Source organism: Phalacrocorax carbo, chromosome 13 (assembly GCF_963921805.1).
Source record: "Phalacrocorax carbo chromosome 13, bPhaCar2.1, whole genome shotgun sequence".
In the NCBI taxonomy this organism is placed as follows: Eukaryota; Metazoa; Chordata; class Aves; order Suliformes; family Phalacrocoracidae; genus Phalacrocorax; species Phalacrocorax carbo.
Window position 1 is genome coordinate 9173720 of NC_087525.1, and position 27650 is coordinate 9201369.

At 38.4% G+C, this 27650-nt stretch overlaps 1 protein-coding gene across 2 annotated transcripts in view; it reads left to right on the forward strand.

Annotated features, from left to right (window-relative positions):
- Positions 1-27650, forward strand: part of CCDC6 (coiled-coil domain containing 6) — a 55292-nt gene that overhangs the window by 16523 nt on the left and 11119 nt on the right. For both annotated transcript variants that reach the window (XM_064464772.1, XM_064464773.1), the window contains exons 2-7: positions 4259-4408; positions 12817-12945; positions 17452-17555; positions 19233-19393; positions 23431-23587; positions 26891-26991. In XM_064464772.1, coding sequence (XP_064320842.1) covers positions 4259-4408; positions 12817-12945; positions 17452-17555; positions 19233-19393; positions 23431-23587; positions 26891-26991 — 802 coding nt within the window. The remainder of the gene's footprint in view (positions 1-4258; positions 4409-12816; positions 12946-17451; positions 17556-19232; positions 19394-23430; positions 23588-26890; positions 26992-27650) is intronic.

The following is a 27650-nucleotide window of genomic DNA, read 5'->3' on the forward strand; positions in this document are numbered from 1 at the left end:
TAACCAGGGGGAGAAGGGCACATAGAGAGCTGTGATTTTTTTTTTTTTCAGTTTTATTATTTGATTGTGTTAAAGCTGATGCCTCGTCAGAAATGCTGGATTTTGCTGCTTCATAAAATAATGGCACTAGAGCAGTGGGGTTGGGGTGTGGTCCAGTGGTACAGAAAGAGAGCATCCCACCATAAGCAGAAACTGCTGCATGTACTGGAAGCAAGAGGGCAGAGGGAAATCTAGCAGCATGATTTTGGTCTGCTAAAGGTATATTTACAGGAAGAACTGAGCCCAGAAGCTTTTGATACTACACTTCAGAGTTTATGCTATTATATGCAGCATGTAGAAAAATAACTTACGAGATTCACTTCCTAATATGACAGTTACTATATAAAGTTTGAGAGAAATATGTTTCTTAATTCTTTTAAAATTAGCTCACTAGATTGTAAGCTCAGGGACTGGTTTTTACAACACTTCATGCATCAGCTCTACTAGTGATCACGATTTAACATGCTACTGCAATAGAAATAATAATTTCTCCCTAGAAATTTTAAGAGGTTTGTGTGCTTTATGTGCATGAGGTCTTCGCCCCCCCGGCCTTGATTTCTTGCCAAGTAATATGATAGTGTTTGCCATTTGTGATCTTGACCACAATAATTACAGATTTTCCTTGGTGAATGTGTCCATGAAATGCTCTGAGTTAGCTATACATGGAGTTTTGAGACACAGGAGACAGGTGGATGTGACTGTGGTTATGCAGAAAGCCTGTGGTGGAAGTAGATTGCTTGTTTCATGTTTCCAGAGATTGACTGATTTGGTGTTATAATTTCATATCACTCAGCGCCATAGCAATTTATTTTGCAATGATACACAGAACAGAGTGAATTGCTTGTTAGTGTTTTTCGATGCTGAATGTGATATGGACAATAGAGAAAGAATCCTGTACCCTCATAGGAGACCCCAGAAGACCGTCTCTGATTTCCACACTGTTTCTCATTTTTTTGCTGATCATATCAGAGCCTCTTTTCAAATGCAGATACTTAATAAAGAGGCAGATTATCCATGTGGGAACACAATGTATGTGTGTCCAGAAAAATATTGCAATGACAGTGTCTGTGCAGCACATAGTATTAAAATATTTGTTTCAATTTTTTTAATGGCTGTGTTTAATGACTGTTGCAACATCAGTTTGATTATGGGCAAAATGAGTAACAGATATCAAGATTTTAGGCAACATTAAGTTAAACCTGAATGATTTTTTTTTTACTTAAGATGTAACTGAATTATCTCCAAGTAATGAGTAACAACGTGATGGGAAAGTTTCGGAATTAAAGTATGTGGATTTAGAATGAATATGGTAATGCATCATGTGCTTTTATACCCAGTGTTAAGAACTGTATGATGTTTTTTGACTATAGTTTGTGTTGAAATTGCAGACTCTTGAGTAATTTAAGTGGACATTCATTGTATTAAATAGGATGTGTGGATACCTGGAACTTACAGTTCATACTTGGATTTATAGGGTTCCTGTTTGTTCAGTGGAGAAATATATTCCTTACGTAATGGAGGCAGATGTAATCTTCAGTTTTTCATTTGAGCCAGTTGAATGGAAGCTGGTGTCCTACATGTAGTAGGCAGAGCGGGTTGCTGCAGAGCCGTTTGAACAGTTCCAAGTTGTGGATGTTCATTCTTTGTTTCCACGTGCCAGCACTCTGCCTGTGTGGTGCACCAGTTTAGGAAGCGGACCCAGGAAAGAGAAATGGAGGAGGAAGGGAAAGGATTAGTTTTTGGGTGTCTCCTTCTGCCTGTACTGGCCTGCTGCCTGGCCGCATGAGTACCCGTGCAGGACAAAGGAGAGGCATTGCTGTTTGTCGGGGAGTGGGGTGGGATCTTGGCAGCCGTGTTCATGTTGGCCTAAGCACCCACCATTAATGTAACACCAGAATCTGGCTACGAAGTGTTGTGCAGGCTTGGTGCTGTGATAATGTGATTTTAGCACTTTTGGTGCAAACCATGAGCGGAACAACTCTGTGCAAGTTAGAAATGAACAAAAATCAAAGTAGAAACACCCTGATTATTTTATTCTTTAGAATCAAGTGCTTTCTAATTTAATTTTAGGCAAACTTGGTCTGTGTTACTGTCGCTTATTGTCTGAACCATTGAAAAGCAGACACCAGTTGAAATCCTGTGTAGTGAAGGCAATGGAGGAGTTGATTTTGGAACAGCATGTACGAATTTTAACGATTTGAGGACAATGAACCCTTGCAATTTGACTTGTTTACTCTGTTTGGAAATGTCTCTGAATATATAAGGTTGTTAGTAGCGCTAAGTAAAGCTACACTGAGTGATAGACGATGTTACTGAGATCAGATTCCTTGAGTTTTAATCCTCTGATGTGAGCTGACAATTAAGCATTTCTTCAGAGTTCTTGGACAACTTTACATTGTCTTGATCTGACAAGTGATAATACCAATGCTGAATGTGCTGGGGGAGCAGTTCTCCACCACTGAGATGCACAAACAGGTGCATCTCAGGACCTGAGCTCCTAAGCTAAGAAACTGTGCCAGACCTTTCTTTTCATTTCTTTTTTTTTTTGATTGAGTTCGTGCCAGTGCTGCTGGTGACAGGGATAGGGAGCTGATGGCAGATAGTGGGCAAGGGCCAAGACAAGAAAGCGATAGAGTTGGGAGAAGACACAACGCAGAGATAAAGATGTGAAGAGAATGACTTGATGGAAGGAGGACTCAACTGAGAAGTGTCCAAACCACTGCTTTAGATTTTGAGATACTGGTGATATCATGCGGAAAACTTACAATTGGCCTATTGTTCCACCAACTTTAAAGACATTTATGTTCTATAAGTAACTCTTCCTGTAGGCATGGAAGTTGTTGCTGTTTAAGTAATTGTCTCTTGGGACTACTAGAAAATATATCATTCCAGTTGAAAGATCACTGACATAATGAAACCTTTTGAGCATTTTCCAGTGTGTAATGTACATATATAAAGATATGGTTATTTTGGTGCATTTTGGGTAGAAGATTATGGAAGCTAAGCTTTCAGTAAAACTAGTTGTGGTTCTGTTTCAGTTCTTAAATTTTTTATTTAGCAAATATTACTGAAATAAAACTTAGTGAATCTTTACATATTGTAAGCTATAAGCTGGCATCATTTTATTAGAATCAGGGCAAATCACAAATCTGCAGTTCAACTGATGTGGATTTAATTGCAGGGGATGAAAACACTCAACACTAGGTTGTCCCATTTGTTAAAGGTGGTGGCTTGGGAATTCTGTATGTCTGTCGTTCTGTTGCTCTGGGCTGTCTTTGGAGAGCTAGCAGTTTGTAGCTGTGATCGTTCATTTGCCCACATGAAATACCCTTTGTGGCCGTTTAGAGCAGGCTTCCAAATGATAACTTCTGTGTTCCATTTATCAAGTTTCTAAATATGTATGTAAGGAAAAAAATATGCAAACACTTGAACTGTAGGGAGTGTGGGGGAGCGAGCTCACAGGCTGGCTTTCTGTTGAGCAGTGCTTAGGTGCTAGAGGGGAGCTGATTGTCTTCTGTAGTGATTCTTCACGGGGAAGATTTCCAGAGTAGCTGTCTTCCTGTGAAATTTGGAAATCCTCGGGGTAAGGCTACCATGTGGCATTTTTTCAGGTTGATGATGTGTGTGTAGTGAAGTAACAGTTCTGGGAAGTAATATAAGTATGTTTTCCTGGGCTGGTGGCTGGGTAGAAATCCTCATGAGATGAGCCGTGCTGCCTGCGGCTCAGAAGCAAGGCATATCTGGGTGAAAGAATAAATGCGTTATTTGACTCCTAGGAAGCAGGGCTGCAGTCTAAGTGATCTGGAAGGAAGGCATCGTGCTGAATGCAGCAGTCTCAGAGCTGTGCTTCAGCTCGTAGTGGAGAACATTTAGAGAGGAGTTTGTTTTTAGGGATAGAGTAGGTGAAAAAAGGATCAGTGAATCAGTAATGCTTTTATAAAGTTTAAAAGATTGGGGAGTTCGGGCATTTGGTTGGGGGGAGGCCACTTTAACGCACCAGTGTAGTTCTCCAAGTTGAAAGACGGGGAACAAAAAAGGAAGAAAGGTGCTGTAATGTTAGAAAAGGGGATGGTAACTTAGATCCATCCTACTGTTCTCCAGGATGATGGGCAGGATTAAAGAAAGAGGTGGGAGGCATTTAAAGGGAAATGGAATAATTGCAGCTTTTAATGTGGAAACTTGCTCCCTTTTTTCTTAAAACTATGTCTTTACTTCGCAGCAAGCAAGGGCAGAGCAGGAAGAGGAATTCATCAGTAATACTCTATTTAAGAAGATCCAAGCTCTGCAGAAAGAAAAAGAAACCCTTGCAGTAAACTATGAAAAGGAAGAGGAATTTCTCACTAATGAGCTCTCAAGAAAACTGATGCAGGTAATTGGTGCCTTTACTGAAATTTTTCCCAGGAGCCTCAGGACCAGCTGGTGGTTGAACTTTTTTATGTGACTGTGACTGCAGTCAGAGGGATGTGGTCAGGTTGTTCTTGATACAAGCAAAGTACAAGTGTAGTGAGTAAGTATTTTGATGTGTTGCTTTAAAGTTTGCATCTGCAAACTCATAGCATTGAGAACATGGAAGTTGGTATAGAGATGCAAAGAAATGGATGTATCTTAAAGTGAAAGTTAACTGTGTTACAGAAGAGTTACTGATTAATTTTATATGTTAGTGAAACAGACACTTTTTTTGGAGTATTTGATATTTAACAGGAGTCCTGAAATATTAAACTTTATATACAAGAATGTGCAGTGATGCTTGAAGGAGACTTTATCTGTAAGTTTATCCAAACTTTGAACAAAACAGTTGCTTCTCTTGAATTAGAAGGCTTACAACAGTCAGGTGCTAGAAGTAAAAAAATTGAAGATGCTGGGACAATTTATGTCAGAGAAACTTCATTACCCAAGTTGCTAATTTTTGGAAAGGGGGTAAGTATTTATTGGAAGTGTTGTATATCCTTGCCCTGTTCTGACAGAATTGCCTAAATACCTGCTTTTGACCTCTGTAGGAGGCAGGGTGCTGTTAGGTGAATTTTCGGTGTCATCTACTGTAGCTTTTTTCATGCCACTACTTATAAGCTTTGTCATGAAAAACTATTCAGTTTTGAAGAACCTAATTTGCATGTCGTAAGCATTTCTTATGTTGTGCAGCTGGAGACTTAAGGCGTGTTTAGCCCTGCAGTTAGGAAATATGCTGTTTGGAAACAACATTAGAGCTAATCCCATCTGATGCTTTTGTTACTGAAAACTGGGACTTCTGTGACTTTGTCTATTTGATGCCTATTGCCACATAGTTAAGTATCAAGATAAAATATTCTCAATCTGGTATTAACACTTCCCCTTGCTCTTCTTGAGGACTGACAAAAATGCTTCTGAATTGGATGTACATTTGCTTTCACAGTCATACATTTTTATGAAAAACAGTGAAGCAGATGGCAACAAAATGGGGCTATCGAGTGTTCTTCTCTAATTGAAGTAAGATGTAGATATCACTACAGATAAAGCTTTCCACTGAAGTCTCTTCCAGTAAAGGGAGAACTAGTATTTCGAGCAATGTTGTTTAATTGAAAGGGCTGTGTAGAAATCGGTTACAGAAACAGGTTACCTGGGGCTGTACTATACATTGTGTAGAGCAAAGTGAAACTTACTTTAAAAGTAAAAGCATGAATTAGAGTTGATTTGGCTGAAGGGTTTTGAACTCTCATAATGACCTTGCACACAAATTTGTACTGCAGAAGTTCTGCACCAACTGATTGCTGTATGTAGTAATTGCTTGAAATGTATAGCCTTTTTGGTAGAATTCAACTGAGATTTCTTTAAAGCTGTATCTTTAGCAGTTCTTAAATTACTAATATTATACAAAATGGGTTCACACATTACAAAGAAAAAAGTAAGCTTCTTGTCAACCTAAAACTACAATTAGTTTTTATTCTTTTCTGCTCTGGACTTTCAGAAAGTATCCTTTGACTATTGCCCCAAATTAAGGAAAAGGTGAACAATCTACTGTTCTCAAAATGGCCAAGGGGGTGCCTCGTTGTGATGTATGAAATAATGCAAGGGCGTTACGCTGTTTATCCATTGGAAACTCTTAAAGGGTGTAACTTCATTCTCACTGGCAAGAGAAAGATTCAGAGAAGCATGTATATCTGAAACAGAATGCAGGCATAAAACTGGTGAAGTTATTCTCACCTTTTGTACAGCATCTGGAGAAAATCCTCGGTCTTGGATTCAACATCGTCCCATAAATATTATCTGGCTTTCAGTAGGCAGGCTGCAAGTTTCTGCTGGAAAAAAAGAAACTACATAGCCATAACTACAGTAATATGGAGCTAAAATTCTGACCACCACCTGCTTTTATTAAACAGTAGCTCAGCCTACAGCCTTACACTTCATTTCACGTGGCCTTCCTGTAAGCCTCATTCAGCGTTGATAAAGGCCGGTCATGTCAATCAGAAGATTTTAAAAGGTGACAATTCCTAAATGCACCTGTGTTCCAAATTGTTAGTCCTAAAACTCTGTAATTTCGCTCAGCATCGTTAGGTAGCAGTTTCTGGAAGTAAGTTGTTTGTCCTCTATCTAAATATTAACCCAGCTTACTTGCAGAAGAGAACAGCTGTCAACATCCTGTCAATGTTGGTAGCAGCTGTACCTGTGAAGGGTGAGTGGCACGGACTATTTTGCTTACAGGTTCACCTGTTAACTGCAGTACAGGGAGGAGAAGATGGCAAGGGGTATATCAAAGCTCTAGTGCAAAGCATATTTTAAGCTGTGTCAGAGGAGTTCTGCCTAGTTGGCAGGTTTTGTAGCCCATACATCTGGATGACTTTTCATACCTTTACGGTGGCTTGAGACTTGCAGTACAGGTGGAGGGCTTTGTTTTAATGCAAACAGTTCAGTATTAAAACTGTTATTCTGTTTGTGTGTAGGCTGAATGCAGATCTCATTTCGTGGCTTGATTACGTCTTTGATGTGATAAACTTGCTGTGAAATGTGAAAAATATATATCAATATTTTGTCCTGAACACTGGTAACATGCTCAGCAGCTTCTAAATTATACAAAGGAAATGGTCCCTTCCCCTAAAGAGCTTACCTGTAGAGTTAGGAAATATTTGAATATTATAGTATGTTTCCAAAAAAATAATTTCCTCTCTTTATAGTGATCATGGATTTAGTAAGTTAATATTAGAAGATTTGTGAATTGCAGGCAATTTTCTTAAATAGCAAAGAACTGAAAATAATATTGACATTTTTGTTTTACGAAAGCCGATCTGTTGTTTGGAAGTTTTGAATCCTGGAAATTATAGCTGTGTAGACTGCCAGATAAAAAATCTGAGAGGAGAAACTCCTGATATTACAAATAAACTAATTTTGTGGAAAAGGTAATATTAGCACTTATCACATGGTCAACTTAATATTTATTACAATACCTTTTCTAGTGCAGGATACTACTCTCATTACACAGGTGTAGTGCTGAATTCCTGGCTAATGTTTTTCAGACACAGAAAGTTAAGATAAATACAATTTATTTTTCTGAATTTCCTGACATCTGAGAGTGCCAATTCATACCATTACCTACTAGAATGTAGCAATTCTGTCTTTATTAGAGGATGCAAGACTGAAGAGGCAGTTATAAGGCTACTAATAAATTGATAGATGCCCACTTCCATTTTTGGTATCTTTCCTTTGGAGAGAATTCTGGCTAAATTAGATGCAGACTTTGGATGATGACTTAACCAGAAGTACAGTAGTCTCCAGTGGAAGTGTTGACAGTAATTGGTTGCTCCACTGTTCTTTGCTCTTTGGGGTTAAATTCTTAATCTCCATGTTCATCTGCCGGGCAACAGTGGTCTAACCTGGAAACAGACTTTCAAAATTCATGCTGTCAAACATTGTGCATCAAATGGCTTCCTGCTTTTTGGATGACTAAGGGCGGAAAAAAATGCATATGCATCTGTTTTGCCTAAGACTTTGCCTTTTGGAACAGTGGGAGGGGTGTACTTCTGGTAAACTGTATATTATTTGTAGTCTCTTAATTTTTCAAGTATTCACTAGCCTGTAGCTGTGTCAAAATTACTGCCATATTATTTAGTTGAAAGCCATGTAGCAGCGGGACATTTTTCGTAGTGCCTGTGTGGTTTTTTGCTTTGTCAGACCTTTGTCACAATTGTAGGGGCTTATGCATCGCATTCAGAGTGGAATCTGGAATGAGCTCCCCAAATGTTAAATCGTTTTAAATGTGAAAGCTGTGCCAGAGCACGAGCCGCAGTGCTCCTCGCTAACAGCCCAACAAGAATTTCCCGGTTCAGCATGATGTGCATTACTGTTACAAAACAGAGTTACGTCAGGTTTTCAATACTGTAAGAAATTGATATTGAAGCATTTTACTATATGCCAGCCTCATTCTAAACATACACAGTAGCACATAAAAGAAGGTGTTTTCACTGGAATAATACTGTCTTCCTGTTGCTAGGCTTTCTGGTGACATACCATTGCTTGATGATACCTGTTTATAACTGCGTGGCATTAACTTTTACTGCCTCTACAAGCCCAATAAATAAGCGTATGCTTTTACTAGTTAAAACTCCTTTGTTTAGCATAACTTTTAATTTTCTAGGCTGAATGCTGCAGAAATGGAGCACATGCATCTCAACAGAGTTTTTGGAGTAAACAAAAGCTTTTAATCACATACGTTCTTGATAAAGTTCTCATAAGCCTTACATACATTCACTGTATTTTCTCATGTATTTACTCTAATTATATCTTTGTCTACCTGACTAAGTCTCTGGGAAGTTTGGAACTATTTTTATATAGTCCTTATAAAATGGTAGTAATATTTTGCAGAGTATCATTGGAAGTGATTTGATGCAGGATCTGTTCTTGCAGCTGTGGACGTGGACTTGTTGAGTTACTGTTTTGGAATGTAAAGTAGTAAATCTTGGAAATTTCTCTTTTGTGAAACAAGGCTGCTCAAAAGAGTAATTTTTAATATTGTTTAAATTTAAAGTCAGTTATTCTTGAAATTGTGCAACAGTCTTTTTCAAAATCAAATAGAGATTTTTTCAATACCCTTCATGTTTTTGGAGGTGCAAATTGGTCCAAGTATCTGTCCTTGAAAGTAAAATGTTGCAACATACCAAGGTAATAGCATAATGGGAGGTAAGGCAGATTAAGTAATTGGGAGGCTATACAGAACTGTTTCTCATGCAAGTCTGATTCTTGACAATTATTTCAAAAATTATAAGTCTGTAAACATAAGCTATTACCCTTCCTGCTCTCCAAAATATGATGCGTCAGCTCAAGGATGCAAATGTGATTGTGTGGAATAAACAGAGTCAGCTCATCTATCATGTTTTGATGAACATCTGGACATAAAGAGGAGGGAAACTGCTGATACAAATTTGTTAATAGGACTTTCAGGATGCAGCAAAGGAGAAATTGGACAACTTCTGAGGGCTGGAGTACTAAAAATAGACTGTTCAGTACAATGTACAGGGTCATAGTCTGGAGGATAAATGAGGGTTGTTTTTTTAAGGGGGCACTTCATCCATTAGCTCCATTATTTCATAAAAACACTTTCCACTGTCCTAGAATAAGCCAGTACGCTAAGGAAGCAAGGTCAATGTGGTCCTACATTGTATCAGGAAACTTTAAAGAAATAAGAGGAGGAGGATATTACTATAGTTGTATAGGACTTACTGAACTAACGCGTGTGCTCTTTCTGCTGCTAAGCTTTGTATTTGATGGCCCTGTTCTCACTTTAAAGTATTAGTCTCTCTTGCACTGAACCCATCTCTTATCTTAGGTAGCTGAAAATTCCCCCAGTATCTATCCTACAGTTTTCATATGCAATTCAAGATCTATAAGACATTGTCGTCAAAGTGACATGTTCTGACACATTTTTTCCCTCTCTTTAGCTGGCAGCCATAGGTGTATCTGTAAACAATTGTTACTATAATTGCATATAATGAAAAAGAGATTGAAAATACTCTCTTACTTTACTAAGTAAAATAAACACTATCCACCAGTGTTTTACCAATGGATATTTTCTTATCGTTAGCAATTCTGTTCTTCGGCGTTGGTGTTTCAACATTAACTGGATTTTGTTTGTTTTGCTTTGTTTTTGTGATCAAAGCCAATAAAAGAGGAAAATTACCCAATTGTGAGTGACAGACACCGTTAATGTATATTTTGGTGTGAATTATTAGTATTTTTCTCCCACTTTGAATAATGAAGCCGAAGGAGTGAAGGGGAATAGCAAATAAAGTAGGTTCATCAGAATGTCCAAGAGGGCTGTCATGTTATAATCCCTTTTCCCTCAAGGGGAAAGTGATTGTGTGTGTATTCCCACCCACTTTGCTTTCTGGTATATTTATGTTGAAATCAGAATAGAAGGTATTCCTGCAATAGATCTCTCCTGGCTTCACTTAGTAGCTTTCTGATCAGCTGGAAGGGTCCTTTGGCTGCAGTATGTTCGCACGCCCAAGGTAAAGTTTAGTAGACCCTACCCAGCAGCTACCGATCTAACAAGTAAGCCTCATCAGTTCCTTGTCATGGAAATTCCAGCAAGGTTTAAAATGAATGATTTGACAAGCAAGATTGTGCTATTGCAGCTCAATTTGTTTTAAATAATACTATAGTTGCATAATAATACTATAGAAGCACACAAGAACAGCAGTATTTGTTAACTTGGTTTGAGGTGCCTTCATATGACTGAATGATCTGCCTGACTCACTGGTCTGCCTGCAAATGCTAGCAGTCCCCAGCCACATGCTTTCTGTTAGCAGCATCTGGCTTTAGGCTGAGTAAGAGGTTCTGGCCATGTGCCTTTCGTACAGTTTAATTTGCTAACTAAATATAAGCTGATTACAGCAACTGGCTTTGGCCTCAGTTTTTAGTTAGGTGCAAAAAAAAAGCGTCTAGCATTTTTAATGGAGCAAAATGAAGATTGATGGAAGTGCAGTGAGTACCTTGAGCTAGGTGGTAATCCGTGTGCTGTCTGCTCCTTGGGCTCTTTGGCTGTCTTCAGTCTTTTCAATGGTAGCTGCTGTGTAGGGATGGGGAAGGGAAGGAGAGGGGCTTACGGAGTTGCAAGACTAAATAATGTCTCTTTCATATTAAACCTTTTTTTTCCCAACCAAGCTTGACTCCAATGCTGAAGTAAGAAATACCAAATTTTTGAGAACCAAACAGTATTTTGAATTTAAAGTGTGAATATAAATTCTTCTTTTAATGAAAATCTCACTTAGCAGCCCAGCGTATTCTCACACAATAAAGGAAATGCTTTATTTCCAACTAAACAGTTTAACAAAATTTCCTGACCATTTGATCAAGAGCTGCCATGATATTCTCAGTCATTATCGTGTTGGAGTCTAGGTGGCTTCTTCAAGTGCATGGGAATTTCCATGAGCACCAGGGGTTTTGGAAAATATGCTGTAATTTAGTAAGTGAAAGGAATAAATCTCATTTATTTTTTTAATTACTATTCTGGTATTCATTTTAATTTGTGAAAAACAAAATCTCAAAATCGGTAAGCCCTGAAAACACGGTTAAACTGCGAACTTGTCCCATACATAAGTTGCCAAGTAGTTACTGTCTGCCTAGTGCTCTCTCTGCACAAGCCTTTCTGCTCTGAACTCTGCCAGGCTGCACTTCACAGACCATTTTGTCTCTCAATAGCAGCAAAAGGAACTGAATTAATGAACTAGAAATTTTAGCTTGCTGTAAAAATCAGTGTTTTTCTCTTGACTGTGGCTATCCAGGAACCTCAACTTATATCCATGACTGTGAGGTATGTCTCCATTTCCTCAGATTTTCCTCACACGTATAAACACTGTGATCTTATGTATTGTTATGTGATAGCCAAAAGAACTGGCCTAGAAAATAAGCAGGTGGGAAGAGGTGCCTGCAGTTTTCAGTGGATGGCCAGAGCATGGTGTAATTCCACCACTGTCTTTTGCTAACATTTGCTTTTCCCAAAGTCAAATTCACGTGTTCGTACCGTGGTGCCAGTCACACTGTTTTATCCACAGGAAGACTTGGATCCCTGTGTCAGAGCGATTCCGTTGTGATTTTGACTTTAATGTTACAAGTGACTCTCCTCCAAGCCATAATTTACATTAAAATGTGGGGGTGTTTTTGTTTCCGTCTGTTTGAGAGCTTTGAGAGTAAAGTTTTTTTTTTGATTGGAAATATTAACTGAATAAAAATTTCCCTTGCGTGTTAGGAAAATTTATAATACTGATTTGAAATAACCGGTGTTTTTATGTCATCAGAATATTTAGAATCTTGCTAGTATAGGAATAGAAATTAGATTTATTTTTTGCTACTATCTTGTTGCACAGTGATTTCAGCAGTATGACTTCAGTCATGATTTTGAACTTTCAGCTGCCTGGGAGAAGGAAGCGCTAAGGCCTGCATTTTTTGCTTTGGGTGCTCTTGAGATGATGCAATTAGATTAAAATTAATGCTTTTGTGAACATTATGATAGATTCTTGAAATGTCTATAATTATTTTATATGCTATATATAATGTATCTATTGTGATTTGACTTTATTAAATATTTGGAAATGTAGTTTACTTCCATCTGCTTTGTAAATGGAACACAGTTTAAAATGTTGCTTTTTTGAAGGGCTGTTGGGTGGGTTGTGTGGTTTGAAGTCTTGAAGAATCATCAGTAGAGAATTTAACATGCGGTAAGAATAAGCGTGTAAATAAGTGTATAAAAGGTACATAATGTTTCATACTTCTATTTGTGTGTTTAAAGTACTTCCATGTCTCCTGAATTTTTAGCTGCAGCATGAGAAAGCTGAACTGGAGCAGCATTTAGAGCAGGAACAGGAATTTCAAGTGAACAAACTGATGAAGAAGATTAAAAAACTGGAAAATGATACAATTTCGAAGCAGCTCACCCTGGAGCAGGTAACTCCTTACTTTCAGAGTGATATGACTGTAAAACAAGGGATTCTGGGGAAAAACAAAACAACAAAACCCTCAAGAGATGAAAAAACAAGCAACCAAAATACCCCAAAACTTGTTTTGTAATAGATTTGACTTAATTTTTTAAGTATGTAAGAAACTGGGCAATATCAAAAATATAGAAAAGTCAGTTTGACTTTCAAAGCAGCAAATCATTAACATAAGTTATTACAAGAAACTTTGATTAATTTTTTTACAATGGCTATTATAACTTTTAGTAGCCGCACTTCAGGCCTTCACTTATGCTGGACAGCTGTGAGTTTTGCAAATGCAACTTTTCTAAGTAATGCTTCTTGTTGCTGTTATCAGCTTCCATTCTCACGCTGTTAGTGAGAAAGCCTGTCAGTTCTGACAGTGGCTAAGCACAACAGTAAGCGATATGTACGTGGTCTAGCTAGTGCTCTAGGACACCTTTCTGTAGCAGCTTGGGTAGCATGGGACTTGAACTGTGAGATGTCAGCTGCACGTATACTTAAGAAGATTTGAGATTTGACTACATCCAACTCCCTTCATCCCTAGATAGTTATGAAGATTGCAGAGATAAAACACCACTTGTTTTGGTCATGTTTCCACTGGAAGTTTAGACAATGGGGACTACTCTTATGTCTAATTTTAGGCATGTGCATGAAAGCATCTCTGGCGTTAGCAGGAGTCCTTTTGACTTAAAAGGCAAACTGATGAAACATATAGGCTTGTTAAAGAACCTCAGTTTTTCTGACTTGTGGAAATTCAGTAATTTGGGTGGTATAAATATAGTACATTATTTCAGTGAATTTTTTTGCTGTTATCAGATGTGGAACTTCTTTGTTGCTGGTAATCTGAATTTCTACCAGTTTTGCATGACTCTCCTACTTCTGGTGACATTGTGGATAAATTCAGGGCTATCTTAATGATTAAATGGGTTTTCTTGATTCTTATGCTAACCTTCTATATGGAGATATCTATGGAACAAATCAAAAAATAGAAAGGTAGGAGGATGTAGTTGCCAGCAAATCCTTAACCAGCAGGGAAATTAACATGAGATTGAAATAACTCTCTTGGCCACAAGGTGGTGGCAGCCACTTAATCAAAATGCAAAGTCAGTTTACATATTAAGCCGGTTTAGTCTTTGAAATGTTAGTGTGAGCCACAGCTGAAATCTTAATGGTATGTATTTTTGTATCATTGTTCTGGGCAGACAGACTTGTGAAATCATAAAATTCGAAACTTGTTGCTGCATTTGAATGTCAGTGATAAATCGTTCAAAAAGCATGGATGCTCAAAGGTCTTTCAGATATCTGAGCTTGAAAACTTTGTTCAAGATGATGTTAAATTTGGCTATCAGTCTTACTTAGAAATTCCATATGTATTTATATGTAATGCAATGTATACATTACTGTAAGAGAAAACAAAGATAGAGTAAATCTTGAGTTATTTTGAACTTCAGCATGCTTTCTTCACAAATTAGGGGGGAAAAAAGCCTATTGTAGTAATTAACCAGCTGCAGCAACAGCCTTTGGGGCATGTGCCGTACCCAGCAAGAAGCAACCAAAATTTGTGAGCAGAGCGATGTTGCCTTTATGGTATATGTAGGGAATTCGGGAAGAGAGATTGCCAACATAACCTTTGCGAGACCTGTTAAACAGGGCTTGGAAGGAGTATTTCAGCAATGCTTTGAATATAATCTAGGGCTGGGTTACTAGATCTATCACTGTAATCAGTGAGCAGTTAGTTACAGCATGCATTCACTAAACTATTGTTTTTAAAATATGGAACATTAATTATCTATGCTTTGTGTCCTTCCTCTTTTGCTTTCTGTCATCTGAGCTGCTTGTGCCACTGGTGATCACTAGGTAGCCAGTTTGTAGCAGTGATGGTCGCGTAGAATGTTATTTCTAAATAAAAATCTAAGCTGGATCTTAGGGTTCAAATGTGACCTAACTTAATTTTCTTAAGTCAGCTTGAAGTGGCAGAACATTCTTCTCTGAAGGCTAATGGCGAAGAAATTTGCAACCTGTGACTATCTCATTAACTGATTGTCTCAGTTAAAATCAGCAATAATGTTCTGTGTTATAGTTCAGTAGTTTGATAGGAAATATAGCTGTCAGTTTTGTCCTACAGAGGCCAAGTTTGGGTAGTCTTGCTGTTACTCATTTTAATTGTTTTTCACACAGTACAGTGGGGAACTAGAATTGTTGCAGTTAGGAGATGAAGAATAAGAACTAAACTGCTAATAATCATCTCTTTTAGTCCTTTGAAAGGAGAATGACATGAAATGTGTAAAGTTTTCTGTAAATATATTTGTGGAGAGCAGCAGAGATTAAAGCTACAAAGCAGGAGGGGCAAATGAGAAGCAGAGAAGTAAAATTTGGGATAGTGGGCTTAGAGGTCATAATCAGCTTTCACTTATTTGGAAGATCTGTTTCAGAAGGGAATAGTTGTGCTTGTTGGTAAGTTGGCAAGAAGGCTGGAGAAGGGGTAATCCAAGAACACACAGACAATGGATATTTTAGCTGCATTTGAAGTGAAGTAAGTGTATGCATGGAAGAGAGACACAATTAGATGGTGAGGAAGGTTAAAAGGGATTTTTACCTTCCTCTGAAGGGAAGATTATGGTCCAAAAAAGCAAGCAATACTTCCTCATTTCCCTGTTGTGATGGTAAAAATTAGGTGATGTTGGATTAGAATGTAACTTTGAACCCATATAGAATGACACTAGTATTGACAGAGCTGCTGTTTGGCCTTGATATATAATCCCATCCTGCTTATTTTAGTTCAGAATACTATCATATTCCTAACAAATTCCTCAACTAGAGTTAGACTGCATTTCAAAGTACACCTGAAACTACCTAGTACAAAACAACTAGAGCTATTCTCTGAATTCACAGCTCTGGTTGGGATGCTGCAGTCCCTTCTCCTGTAGGTTCAATTCAAGGTGTTCATCCTCAAAGCTTTAATGTCCAGACACTGGGAGGAACTGGGACAACACTCAGTATCAGGAAAGGAAGATACTTGTTTTCAGTGTGTTTTCATGTTACTAGAAATGGGGACTTCTAGATCTCTGTTTCTCAACCTGTTTCTTGGTGTTTCATCAGAGCATGTTTGTCAGCCTTCAGGGCACAATACAAGGCTCATTTGCGTATCGTTGCTGATGATTTGTTTTTGCCATTGTGCGTGCTCACCTACATGCAGATTTCTAATTAATGGACTCTGCTGCCTTGGTCGTAGTTGCTGTAATACTAAATGTAATATTAGATTTTTCAAATCCAAGACTATAAATGATTTACTGTCTTCAAATTCCAGTGTGCCCTTCATCCTACTGTTAAATGAAATACATCTATTTTCATTAGTATGTTTCTGTGGGTTTGGTGCTAGATCAATTATATAGTTGTAAAAAGACTATGTCAGAGCAGGTGAGTCTAAACCATGCTGCATTGAAGTGATGCAACAACCGTTGCTGCAGAAGTGATCTGCAGTCAAACCTTCTTCATCATGTGTTTATATAGATAGCTATGCGATGTAGTAAAGATCTGCGTGTTGGTAATGTAGAAGCACGGTGTGCAGATTCCTGGAACGTTTTGTGTGCTTTCTTCCCTCTGAATGCTGTCAGCCCCAAGCATTGGCCAAGCTGGCTAATGAGCAGCACCCTGTGTTGCCCGACATGAGCCCTTTGCCTTCGTACCGTGCCAGCTCCTGCTGGTGTGGGGAGCAAGGTGTTGGCTGGTGTCCAAATTCTCATCCCTCATGTGAGGCTGAAGCATGTTGCTCCTGACTTCTCTCTTACTGAAGTGGAAGTTCCCTCAGCTGTTAATGTACATCTGGAAACTCAGACTTGGAAAGATTTACTAAACAGTGTTTCTTTTTAATTATGTTCCTTGTTTCTCATCAATATACGTCTGTTTTTACTTAAAGTAACTAATTCCTCTAAGCTTTAAAGAAGAAACCTGTACATTCATTAAACTTGTACATTAAACCTGAAGTGTGCAAGTTTAAATTTTGGGAATCTCAATATTTGTTTGGTGGTTAGTTCTTCGCAGATTTAGATGCTGTAATAGCACTTCACCCAGTGGCGCAGTACATGTGCGAGGAAATCTCTTAATCTGTTTTCAGTCTTTCCATCTTGTAATGTGGGATTATTTGCCCATCAGGAAAGTGGTGAGCCTTTGAATAGGCTGTCATGTCATCAGTGACTGCATGTCCAGGTTTCAAGCTTCTCCTTATTGGCCAGAGATGACAAGTTCTGTGAGAAAATATTTCTAAGAAGATGACAACTGTGCAACTCCTCCATCTCTTGATTTCTCACTGGCTCTGTGACCAGTGTGTTGTGCCTGATTTTTGTCTCCTCTTTGCCTCTCCTTGCTGTCGTAGAGCATCATGTAAAATGGTGGTGTTATAGAAATGATCTTTCCTAACAAGTTCCTTGCAAAATATATATTCCCATCATTTTCACTGATTGATTTTCCTCTCCAGCTAAGACGTGAGAAGATTGACCTTGAAAATACTTTGGAACAAGAACAAGAAGCACTAGTGAATCGTCTCTGGAAGAGGATGGATAAGCTTGAAGCAGAAAAACGGTTTGTCTTGTTTCAGTGTGTTTGTTACTGTGGGAGAGGTATCATTTAATACATAATGTTCTGGATTAAATAGGTTCTTCTCTGTCCCATAAGAGTAGTTTGATCTATGAAAACCTGAAAGTTAAAGCACTTGTAAAGCTCCGTGTTTACACGATGCCACATCCTTGATTGCTTAAAGTAGATGAAACTTAATAGAGTAAGAAATGACCTGGGAAAACTTGAAGGAATTTGCTGAATTTTTTGAACTGCTGATAGACTATTTTTAAAGCTTTTGGTTTGGCATCAGCTCTATATTCGTGGCCCAGATAAAACAACGTGGTGTTACAGCGTATATGTTATATGAGAAGCTCTTGTGTTTTCCCTGTCTGCTCAAAGAAAACTTCAGCTTTTTTTCTTAGTGGTGTGCACTCATGTCACTGAGACTTCCTGCTGCTTCTTCAACAGAAGTTAAGACAGTGAGACCTCATATTCCTGGGAAAGCTAAGATTCAAAATATGTATTAAAGCAACCCTCTCTTTTATGCCATATTATAAGAACTGTTTTTGGGGGGATTAGGGGAGAAGAGTTGATTAATATCTTATTTTCTTCTACATGTTTAAGGACAGTTATGTTAGTGTGACTCTGAATCTTGACTGGGGCCTCAGAAGACGCCTGAGCCTAGGTGAACTGCAGGTTTTGTAGTTTTACAGAGCCCTGCTGTGTAGAAGGTGCTCTGAAGAGCTACCTATGGATTTACCACTGTTGAATATCATAGCAGGATGAGCCTTTGGTAGGATTTTTGTGCATCTTAGATTTAAAGTCTCTTTAAGCCAAACCATTTTGGTTTAATTTATCTCAGACTGTGTGCCTTCTTAGGAGGAGCTATGGTGGAGTCAGGCTGTGCTTTAGTACCTCTTGGTATGGTATGTGTGACACTAGGCCATGCAAAGAGTTGTGCCTGCATAGTGCTGTCCCTGCTCTTCAGGGCAGAGTTGGATCTGGCCAGTCAACGTGTTTCTAGTGAAGCACAGTTTCATGCTCTCAGGCTGGAAAATATTTCATATGCTAATGCCAAAAATCATCATTCAAACATTTAATATCTGCCATATGCTTACTTCATTATAAGAGAAGCTCATTACTCCTGAATTTACAATCAGTTATTTGAGGTATTTGAAACCTTGCGGGGCAGGGGGAGACTCTTTGACTATGCTTCAGAAAATGTCTGTAAAGTTTTCTCTCTTGGCAATGGTGAAACACAGAAAAGTTTGCACTTAACTCGTATTTTGATCTGGAATATGTGTTCTTCCTCTAAGAACGTAAAGGTAGAAACTCATAAGAGATAAAATTAATTTGCTTAGAAATTATTTTATGGAATAAGTAACGTTTGAGTATAAAACTGATGTAACTACATATAGTCCAGAAGTTGTTTTTCCTGAACTGTATGTAGAAATATTTGGGAGTGTCAGTATCTGAATATTTTAGAAAATCCACCTGTGCTTGGACAACAATTTTTCCTTTTTTTTTTGAGTTGAAAAAAGAAGGCATTACAAATTCTCTCAAAATTCTCTCCCCAAAATCAGTAGTTAAAATGAATCTTATATACCTGTCGGAATCCTTGCAGTGGCTTTCTGGGGGACTTAAGGGTTGTGTTTTTTTTTATTAGAATTGAAGGTAAAGTTTGAACTATCTTTCATACAGAATTTTGCAGGAGAAATTAGACCAGCCAGTATCTGCTCCACCGTCACCCAGAGACATATCAATGGAGATAGATTCTCCAGAAAATATGATGAGACATATCAGATTTTTAAAGAATGAAGTGGAGAGGTTAAAGAAACAACTGAGGGCTGCACAGTTACAGCGTGAGTAAACAACTTGTTTTAAATCTTTAAGTTTGTGTAATGTAAGATTTTTGTATATACTTTCATGAGTTTGAATTTAAGGTAGAAGTGGAAAAAATAGGGCAGGTTTGTATTAAAACATTTTCATAATGGCAGTTTGATTTCTCATTGATGTATTCATACTGCAGTTTGGGGGGTTTTGAGCTTTACTGGAAGGGTGTCTGGAAGAATCAACAAATATTTCTTTAATATTTTGGGCTAGAAAAAAATGTTTTTCTTTCTTTTTTTCAGAGACTTAGCAGGATTTCAACATACAGATTTTGCAAAACATATTTATGGCCTACTTTGTTAGAGTCTTGTTACAAATTAAGAATTACTCAAAAGAATTCACAGCTAGCAAAATAAAGTTCAGTTGTATACAAGAAATTTCACTTGCTAATGATTGAAGCTACCTTTAAATAATTGTTTGTAGCTGTGTTAGAGTAATTGTTCAGGTGGCTATTTGACTTCACAAAATAGCAGAACAAGTAGTCTTGTTTTGTTCTTACCTGTGTAAGATGGCTTTGAAGGTGGACGGAATAAATAGTTGTGTAGAAGTCTGTGTTTCTGTGGTGAAAAGTGTCATGGACCCTTGACGAGAACTGGAAAGCCTGCTTTTGCTGTGCCTTTCAAGAGAAGAGGCTACAGCTCCGAGCACATGCTCTGAGCTGGCAGAAAGGTTGCTTGCTCCTTCCTGTGATCTTTGCAATGCCAGTCCTTCATTCCTTCATGCTAAACCTAAAATTTCCATCTGAAATCTATCTACTCTGAGTTTCATCAATTCTGCCCAGATCCTAGTTGGCATCATTGTATTTCAATTGATAGGTGAGTAGATACCTAGCCACGTAGAAAGAAAAATTTGGGCGAGTGGGAAACAAGCACTATTCTCCCCCTCTTGACAGCCCCTGTTTAGTTTAGAGGAATAGCTTGCCAGAGGCAGCGGCCGTTCTGGAGGACAGAGGTGATGGCAGAGTGCTCTTTTGCAGGGCCCTTGTGCACAAGTTTGCGGTATTGATAATTTGTGTCACTTAAAAGAAGATAAGGATTGCTAATCTTTGTACTTGCCAATTCTGCACTGCAGCCTTCACTTACTGAACTTCAGAAGCAGAGCAGGGCCTTAAAGTACTCTTTGTACAAATCTAGCCTTATTAATTTTGTTTCAAGTATTCTTTATTTAAGTGGTGTCTTTTTGAATTATTGTGATTTAGAGTAAAAAAATTAAATTCTTTTACAGTCAAATTCTGATTAAAAATAAGATCTAGGTTTAAAAGTGCTCTTTCCTTTTGTGAACAGATTAAACAGAGCTGCAATATGAATAGCGATACTGATAGAAATGGTGGATGTCCTAGCCTGCAAGCAGAAAATGAAACTGAAATACAGTTTTCAGTTTGGTGTTTGCAAATTGTGGTCATTAGAGAACCTCTAGTATTATTCATAAAGACTTAATAAAATCTGCTTATTAAATTCTGATATTGGTATTACAGTTTGTATTCCTGGTGCACTTATTTCTAGTCTAGGAACTGTTTTGGAATAATAATAGTTTTAAATAAGTGATACTGTTGTATTTAGAAGTGATATTTCCACAAAAGAGAGAGAAGTCTTGTATTTTTGATAGTTTGGGAACAGTCTTCTAAAACAGGAATATTCTTTTGAATGAAGGGTGCCACATAAAGAAGTGATCACAAAGCAGGATGAATCATATTTTTTTAACATCAAGCAATTAACTGTAAGCTTAATTAAACATTAGAAGACCTCACAAAATACATTGTGTGTCATGTCATCAAGTGTTCTACTTTATTTAAATAATCTGTCAGAATGCTTCCTAGCTGCCCATAATTTTATTTTATCACTTCAAATAGCCTGTGATACCACACCATTTAAGTGATGTTTGTTGAAATTGTTTAGAATTGCAAACTCACATTGTTGTTTGATGCAAAGAGTAAACCACTTGTTGGCTTTTACTATCAGTACATGTTCTGCTGGCCAATCTCTATGATAAAATGTGTAGTTGAAGGAATCATAGAATCATTAAGGTTGGAAAAGACCTCTAAGGTCATCAAGTCCAACCCTCAACCCAGCACTACCGTGTCTCCTAAAACATGCCCTGAAGTGCCATGTCTACATGTCTTTTGAACACCTCCAGGGACGGTGACTCCACCACCTCCCTGGGCAGCCTGTTCCAATGCCTGACCACTCTGTCAGGGAAGAAATTTTTCCTAATATCCAACCTAAACCTCCCCTGGCACAGCTTGAAGCTGTTTGCTCCCAAGTTACTAGTGATAGAACAAGACGAGAGACCAACACCTGCCTTGCTACAACCTCCTTTCAGGTAGTTGTAGAGAGCAATAAGGTCCCCCCTCAGCCTCTTTTTCGCCAGACTAAACACCCCCAGCTCCCTCAGCTGTTCCTCATGAGACTCCTTCTCCAGACCCTTCACCGGCTTCATTGCCCTTCTCTGGACACGCTCCAGCAACTCGATGCCCTTCTTATACTGAGGGACCCAAAACTGAACACAGTACTTGAGGTGTGGCCTCAGCAGTGCTGAGTACAGGGGCACCATCCCTGCCCTGCTCCTGCTGGCGGTGCTACTCCTGATACAATCCAGGATGCTGGTGGCTTCCTTGGCCACCTGGGCACTGCTGGCTCATGCTCAGCTGCCTGTCAGGCAGCACCTGCAGGTCCTTTTTCACTGGGCAGCTCTCCAGCCACTCTTCCCCAAGCCTGTAGCATTGCGTGGGGTTTTTGTGACCAAGGTGCAGGACCCGGCCCTTGGCCTTGTTAAACCTCATACAATTGGCCTCGGCCCATCGATCCAGCCTGTCCAGATCCCTCTGCAGAGCCTTCCTACCCTCAGGTAGATCAACACTCCCACCCAACTTGGTGTCATCTGCAAAGTTACTGAGTGTGCTCTCGATCCCCTCATCCAGATCATTGATAAGGATATTAAGACTGGCCCCAACACTGAGCCCTGGGGAACCCCGCTTGTGACCAGCCGCCAACTGGATTTAGCTCTGTTCCCCACAACTCTCTGGGCTCAGCCAATCAGCCAGATTTTACCCAGCAAAGAGCACACCCATCCAAGCCATGGGCCACCAGCTTCTTTAGGAGGATGCTGTGGGAGAGTGTCAAAGGCTTTACTAAAGTCCAGGTAGACAACATCCACAGCCTTTCGCTTATCCAGTAGGAGGGTCACCTGGTCATAGAAGGACATGAGGTTGGTCAGGCAGGATCTGCCTTTCATGAAGGCATGCTGGCTGGGCCTGATCCCCTGGCTGTTCTGCACTTGCCTGCTGAGCATACTCAGGATGGACCGCTCCGTAACCTTCCCTGGTACCGAGGTCAGGCTGACAGGCCTATAGTTCCCCAGATACTCCTTGAGGCCCTTCATGTAGATGGGTGTCACATCGACAAGCCTCCAGTCATCTGGCACCTCCCCTGTGAACCAGGACTGCTGATAAATGATGGAGAGTGGCTTGGCGAGCTCTTCTGCCAGCTCCCTCAACACTCTTTACAGTGCTCAGCATTCTATTTAAATGCTATAGAATACATATAAGGTAGCAATTTAATACAAGTTTCAGTGTTTTGGGTTTCAGAACTTGTTTCGTGCTTCGTCCTTCAACATGGAAATATACCTCTCAATTTTTGTGCTGCAGTAAATTCTTTGTAAATATGGAATAGCAGTATTTTTATGGAGCAGGAATCATTGTATTTCTTCTTAATGGTTTTGGTTTTTTCTTCATGACTTTTTCCTTTCTTTTCAAATTCTTTTAAGTAAATACTTAAAACTTTTTTTGCTTTTTACCTTTTCTTTCCAAAATTGCTGTCAACCAGTAATTTATTTTAGTAGCCACTGTTCTGAATTAGGCTTTGAACTAATGACTTAGAGATGAGAATTTTGAGCAATCAATCCTGAGCATTTTCTACACTGTCATTCTTGAAGTACTGAAGTAAAAGTAGGCACAACATATTAACCGGTCTGTGAAATTGAATTTTGATCTTAACAAAATTCTGAATTTCAGATTCAGAGAAGATGGCACAATATTTAGAAGAGGAGCGGCATATGAGAGAAGAAAACTTGAGACTTCAGAGAAAATTGCAGAGGGAAATGGAACGTAGGGAAGCACTCTGCAGGCAACTGTCAGAAAGTGAATCCAGCTTAGAAATGGACGATGAGAGGTTTGTATTTTCACGCCACCTAAATGTGTTGGCATTGAGCTTATTAATCAATACTCATACTTCTTTTTGAATATTATAGAGTAAGTATAGAAATAATCTGTATATGGGCTTAATATACATATCAAATTTCAGCATGGGCCAGGAATACCTTAGTAGAATTGTATCAAATGCGTGTAGAAATTGCTTTAGTTTCATCAGTGAGAAAATAATCTGTATCTGAAGATTGCTTATGATTTTGATAAAGTATATTGAAATAAATATAGCTGTGGAGTTGAGATTCAGGATAATGCAATCATAGTGCTTTGGTCTTGCCCCAAACTTGGTGATTGCAAGAAATTCTGTGAGGTAAGAGCAATGTCCTCACTTGGGGCTAATCTGTCCTTTGCAGAGGGTAAAATGTGTTCAGCCAAGTACAAAGGGATATTGTGTAAAGCCTTAGAGAGAGGAAGCATTTCCAGAACTGTTGTGGTGTTCTTGATGTCCAAACCATAACATCCTTGATTTTTTTTTTTTTTCTCTGCTGCAAGCTGCATTGCTTGCACTGACCTTACAGATAGTCTTGAGTTTTTCATGGTTTTGTGTGATGTCTTTTGGTGTTTTCGCACGTCATGGTCATATGACAGTGTTATACCTTGAAAGAGGTTTCTAAGTACACTTTGAATAAAACATTCTTATTTCTTATGAAATGCTCATTGTTTTGTTCTGCTGTTTTATATTATTTTGGATTTATAGTGGTCCTTCAAAAAAGGACTCTGCTGTGTATTCTGCTGACAGTGAGATATTTCTTCTTGGGTCATCAGTATATTTGTTATAAGCCATAATTTACGAGAGACAAAGTACCAGATATTTTGTTTCAAGGAGCACCCTTGAAGTTCAAGGTAGTGTTTCCATTTTAATGAAATACTAGGCAACTGACATACGCACATCTGGTATTAAGACATAGTCAATGCTATATAAATTAAATTGTTAGAAACACAGGATTCTGGTGTTTGAATCTACTTTTATTAGCCTAATCTTTTCTGCCAGTATTTACATTGTAATGGAAATATACTCAAAGTCTAAATCAATGTGAATTACCAGTATTAATCAAAAAATGTAGAGTATCCTAATAATTTTTTGGCAGCCAGTTGTAGGTAGCAGTAATCAATAAAATGGAGGAAAACTTAAGTATTCTGTGCTTCTAAGAAATTTCATTGTCACGTTGATTTTCTTGGTACTACAAAGGCATGACAGGTTTGCTCCAAAACAGGTACTTGCAGTGCAAGTAATACAAAGTAAAGGGAAGGATGAAGCAGCTTGTTAGAGTGGTTAGTCTTAGGAGAACTGTGTAGACAAAAAAAAATGTGGAACTGTATGCGGTAATGATTTTTAAATGTAAATTTTTTTCAGCTTACATTGTCTTCCTAAAAATGATGGGTGTGATGAATCAAATATCCAGTTTTTTCAGTCGCATTCTGTTAGCTGGTGATACTTAATTTTGTAGATGGGGTAGATGAAGATGCTTTACTGAATGTAAAATACACAGCTCTCCAACAACTTCTTCCTCCTGACTAGCAATAGCTTTGTCTTCTCAATCCTCCATGCTATTCTTGGGAACAGTAGGGAAACATCTGAAACCAGGAAGCATACTACGGTGTGCTGCCATTCCATATCACCTGATCCAACTACTAGGATGATTTACATAAAATTGTTTTTATGTAGAATAAAATAAGATTAAATCACAAAGACCACTGCCTTGCTGTAATACACATATTGCCTGCATTACAAGTTACCGTGTGTTGCAGAGGTTGCCTAGTTGGTCAATTTCACTGACCTTGCCACTGGAAGGTCTTTAGAAAACTTATATTTAATTAAACTTTAACTTGACAGTTTGTTAATTTTCAGTTGTTCTCTACTGCAGCTACTTTTATTACCTGATCTACCCCAATTTATACCAACTTTGGTATCACTACAGTGTACTGCCTGTATTAGGTGTTGTGGCCTAGTAATTCTCAACACCCTGGTTAAAAATCAGTAGGAAGCAGTATCAAAACATGTTCCCAATAGTTTATGAACTGGCTTACAGACCTTGAAATAGTCATCATTGTGAGTTCCATCAAATAGGAATATTTTTAATGCTGCTCCATGTTGGGGGTGTTTTCTGTGATCTGGAAATAAATGTAGCTACTAAGAGTTTCTGAGAACACAGTGGTAGAAGGGGAGACAACAGTCAAAAGAGCTGTTAGGTAGCTAATTTTGCCTGTTCCTTTGCTGTGTCCAGTAAAGAAACACAGCTAAATGTGTTTCTTTAAAACATATTTTAAAGAAATTTTAAAACATATGAACTATAAACCCAGGTGCATGGATTTGCAACCATACGTGCAGGTAAAGGTCAGCAGAGGAACCTCTAATCTAGACACTGACTGAAAAATCTAGGTGGAAAGTGCATAAGCAAGTCAACCTGAAAGCTTGCCAGCCTAGTTCTGTGGAAAAAATACGTAAAACTACTTTTGAGGTATAAGCTGTAAGTGGTAAGTAGGAGCAATTGGCATGATTTTATCTCCTTTAATATAGCACTTTTGATGGCTGTGAAGAAGCTTCACTGTATCCAGTGAGTGAAATACAAAGAAATACCACTAAAATTATTATAGGTGGGGAAAAATACCTTGCCTGAGGTTCTCATCTCTTCAGTTTATCATAGTGAAGTGTGGGAGGTATCTTGCAACACCTGGAAGTATCTGTAGTGGGAGAAATTCCTGGGTTCAAAATGTCTCTGTTCCGGTGGCAAAAGACACAATGAGCAAATGACTAAATGTTGAGACCAGAGGGATTCAAGTAGGAAACAGGGCATGTTTTCAACTGTGAGGCCGGTCAGCTGTTGGAACAAATTATCAATACTTTAATGATTTCCTCACCCCCTTCTCGTGATTTCAGATTAGGGCTGAATGCCTTTCTGGAAGATACAGTCCAGCCAGACAAGCTATTGAGTTCAATGTAGAAATATGTAAAGTGCAAGAATGTAGCAGAGGTCAGATTTGATGACGTGATTTATACCTCTGGCCTTAACATGTACTATTCTGTGTGCAACTTGTATGGTTTTAACTGCAAATGACTAAGATGAGTCCAGCTGTTTCCACTGAAAGTTAAGCCACTATCTGAGCCTTCAGCAATGATGAGAGTTCATGTCATGTCTTCCTAAAGGTGACTGGTCCTTCATTAATCTAATGTGATTCTTATGGGAATTGAAAAAAACACAGTGAAACATTTAAAAGATGGCACATTTTAAAAGGTTTGATCTAATTTTTCTTTACCTTTTTTTGTTAGATATTTTAATGAGATGTCTGCACAAGGATTAAGACCTCGCACTGTGTCCAGTCCTATCCCTTATACACCCTCACCAAGTTCTAGCAGACCTATATCACCTGGTAAATATTTAACCCAGTTTCTAAAATTGTTGTATGCATCACGTAGTAACGTGCCCTGTTAATATATTTAGGTCAGTAGCCTTTCAAAGCTAGTCTGGAGTAAAAAAACTGCATCATAAATATAAGAATAGTGTTTCCTTAGATGCCTTCGAGTGCAGCATGTTTTCGGACGGCTCTGTTTTACACTGTGAACAGATATTAAAAGTCAGTTAAGTAGCTCTCACTATAACTTTTATTTCTTTTTTGCTCTCTTTTTCCTCTCTTACTGTCTCTTCTTTCTCCCCACCCCCCCAAAGAAGTTGCCCAACGGGATGCATAGTTCAAACAGATTTCTAGAGTTTGGTGATGAACAAGTAACGTGACTGTTATTGTGCTCTGAATCAAAACTTCTTATAGAAGTGTGATCTTGAACATGTTGGGAAAAAGTCAATTTCCACTTCTCTTTAGTAGAGAAATGGCTTCTATACTTCTGCAATTTTCTGTTGTAAAACAGTAGCTGTAAAATTAAGAATTCTCGTCTCTAGTACTTTGTATAACAAAGGCAAACTAACCTTTTCTTACTTTTTAATTACTGAATATAGTTTTTTAAGTCAAAGGAAATGTGTTTGTGTTACTAACACATTTATTGACCAAAACCTAAATTCCCTTAAAATTGCACT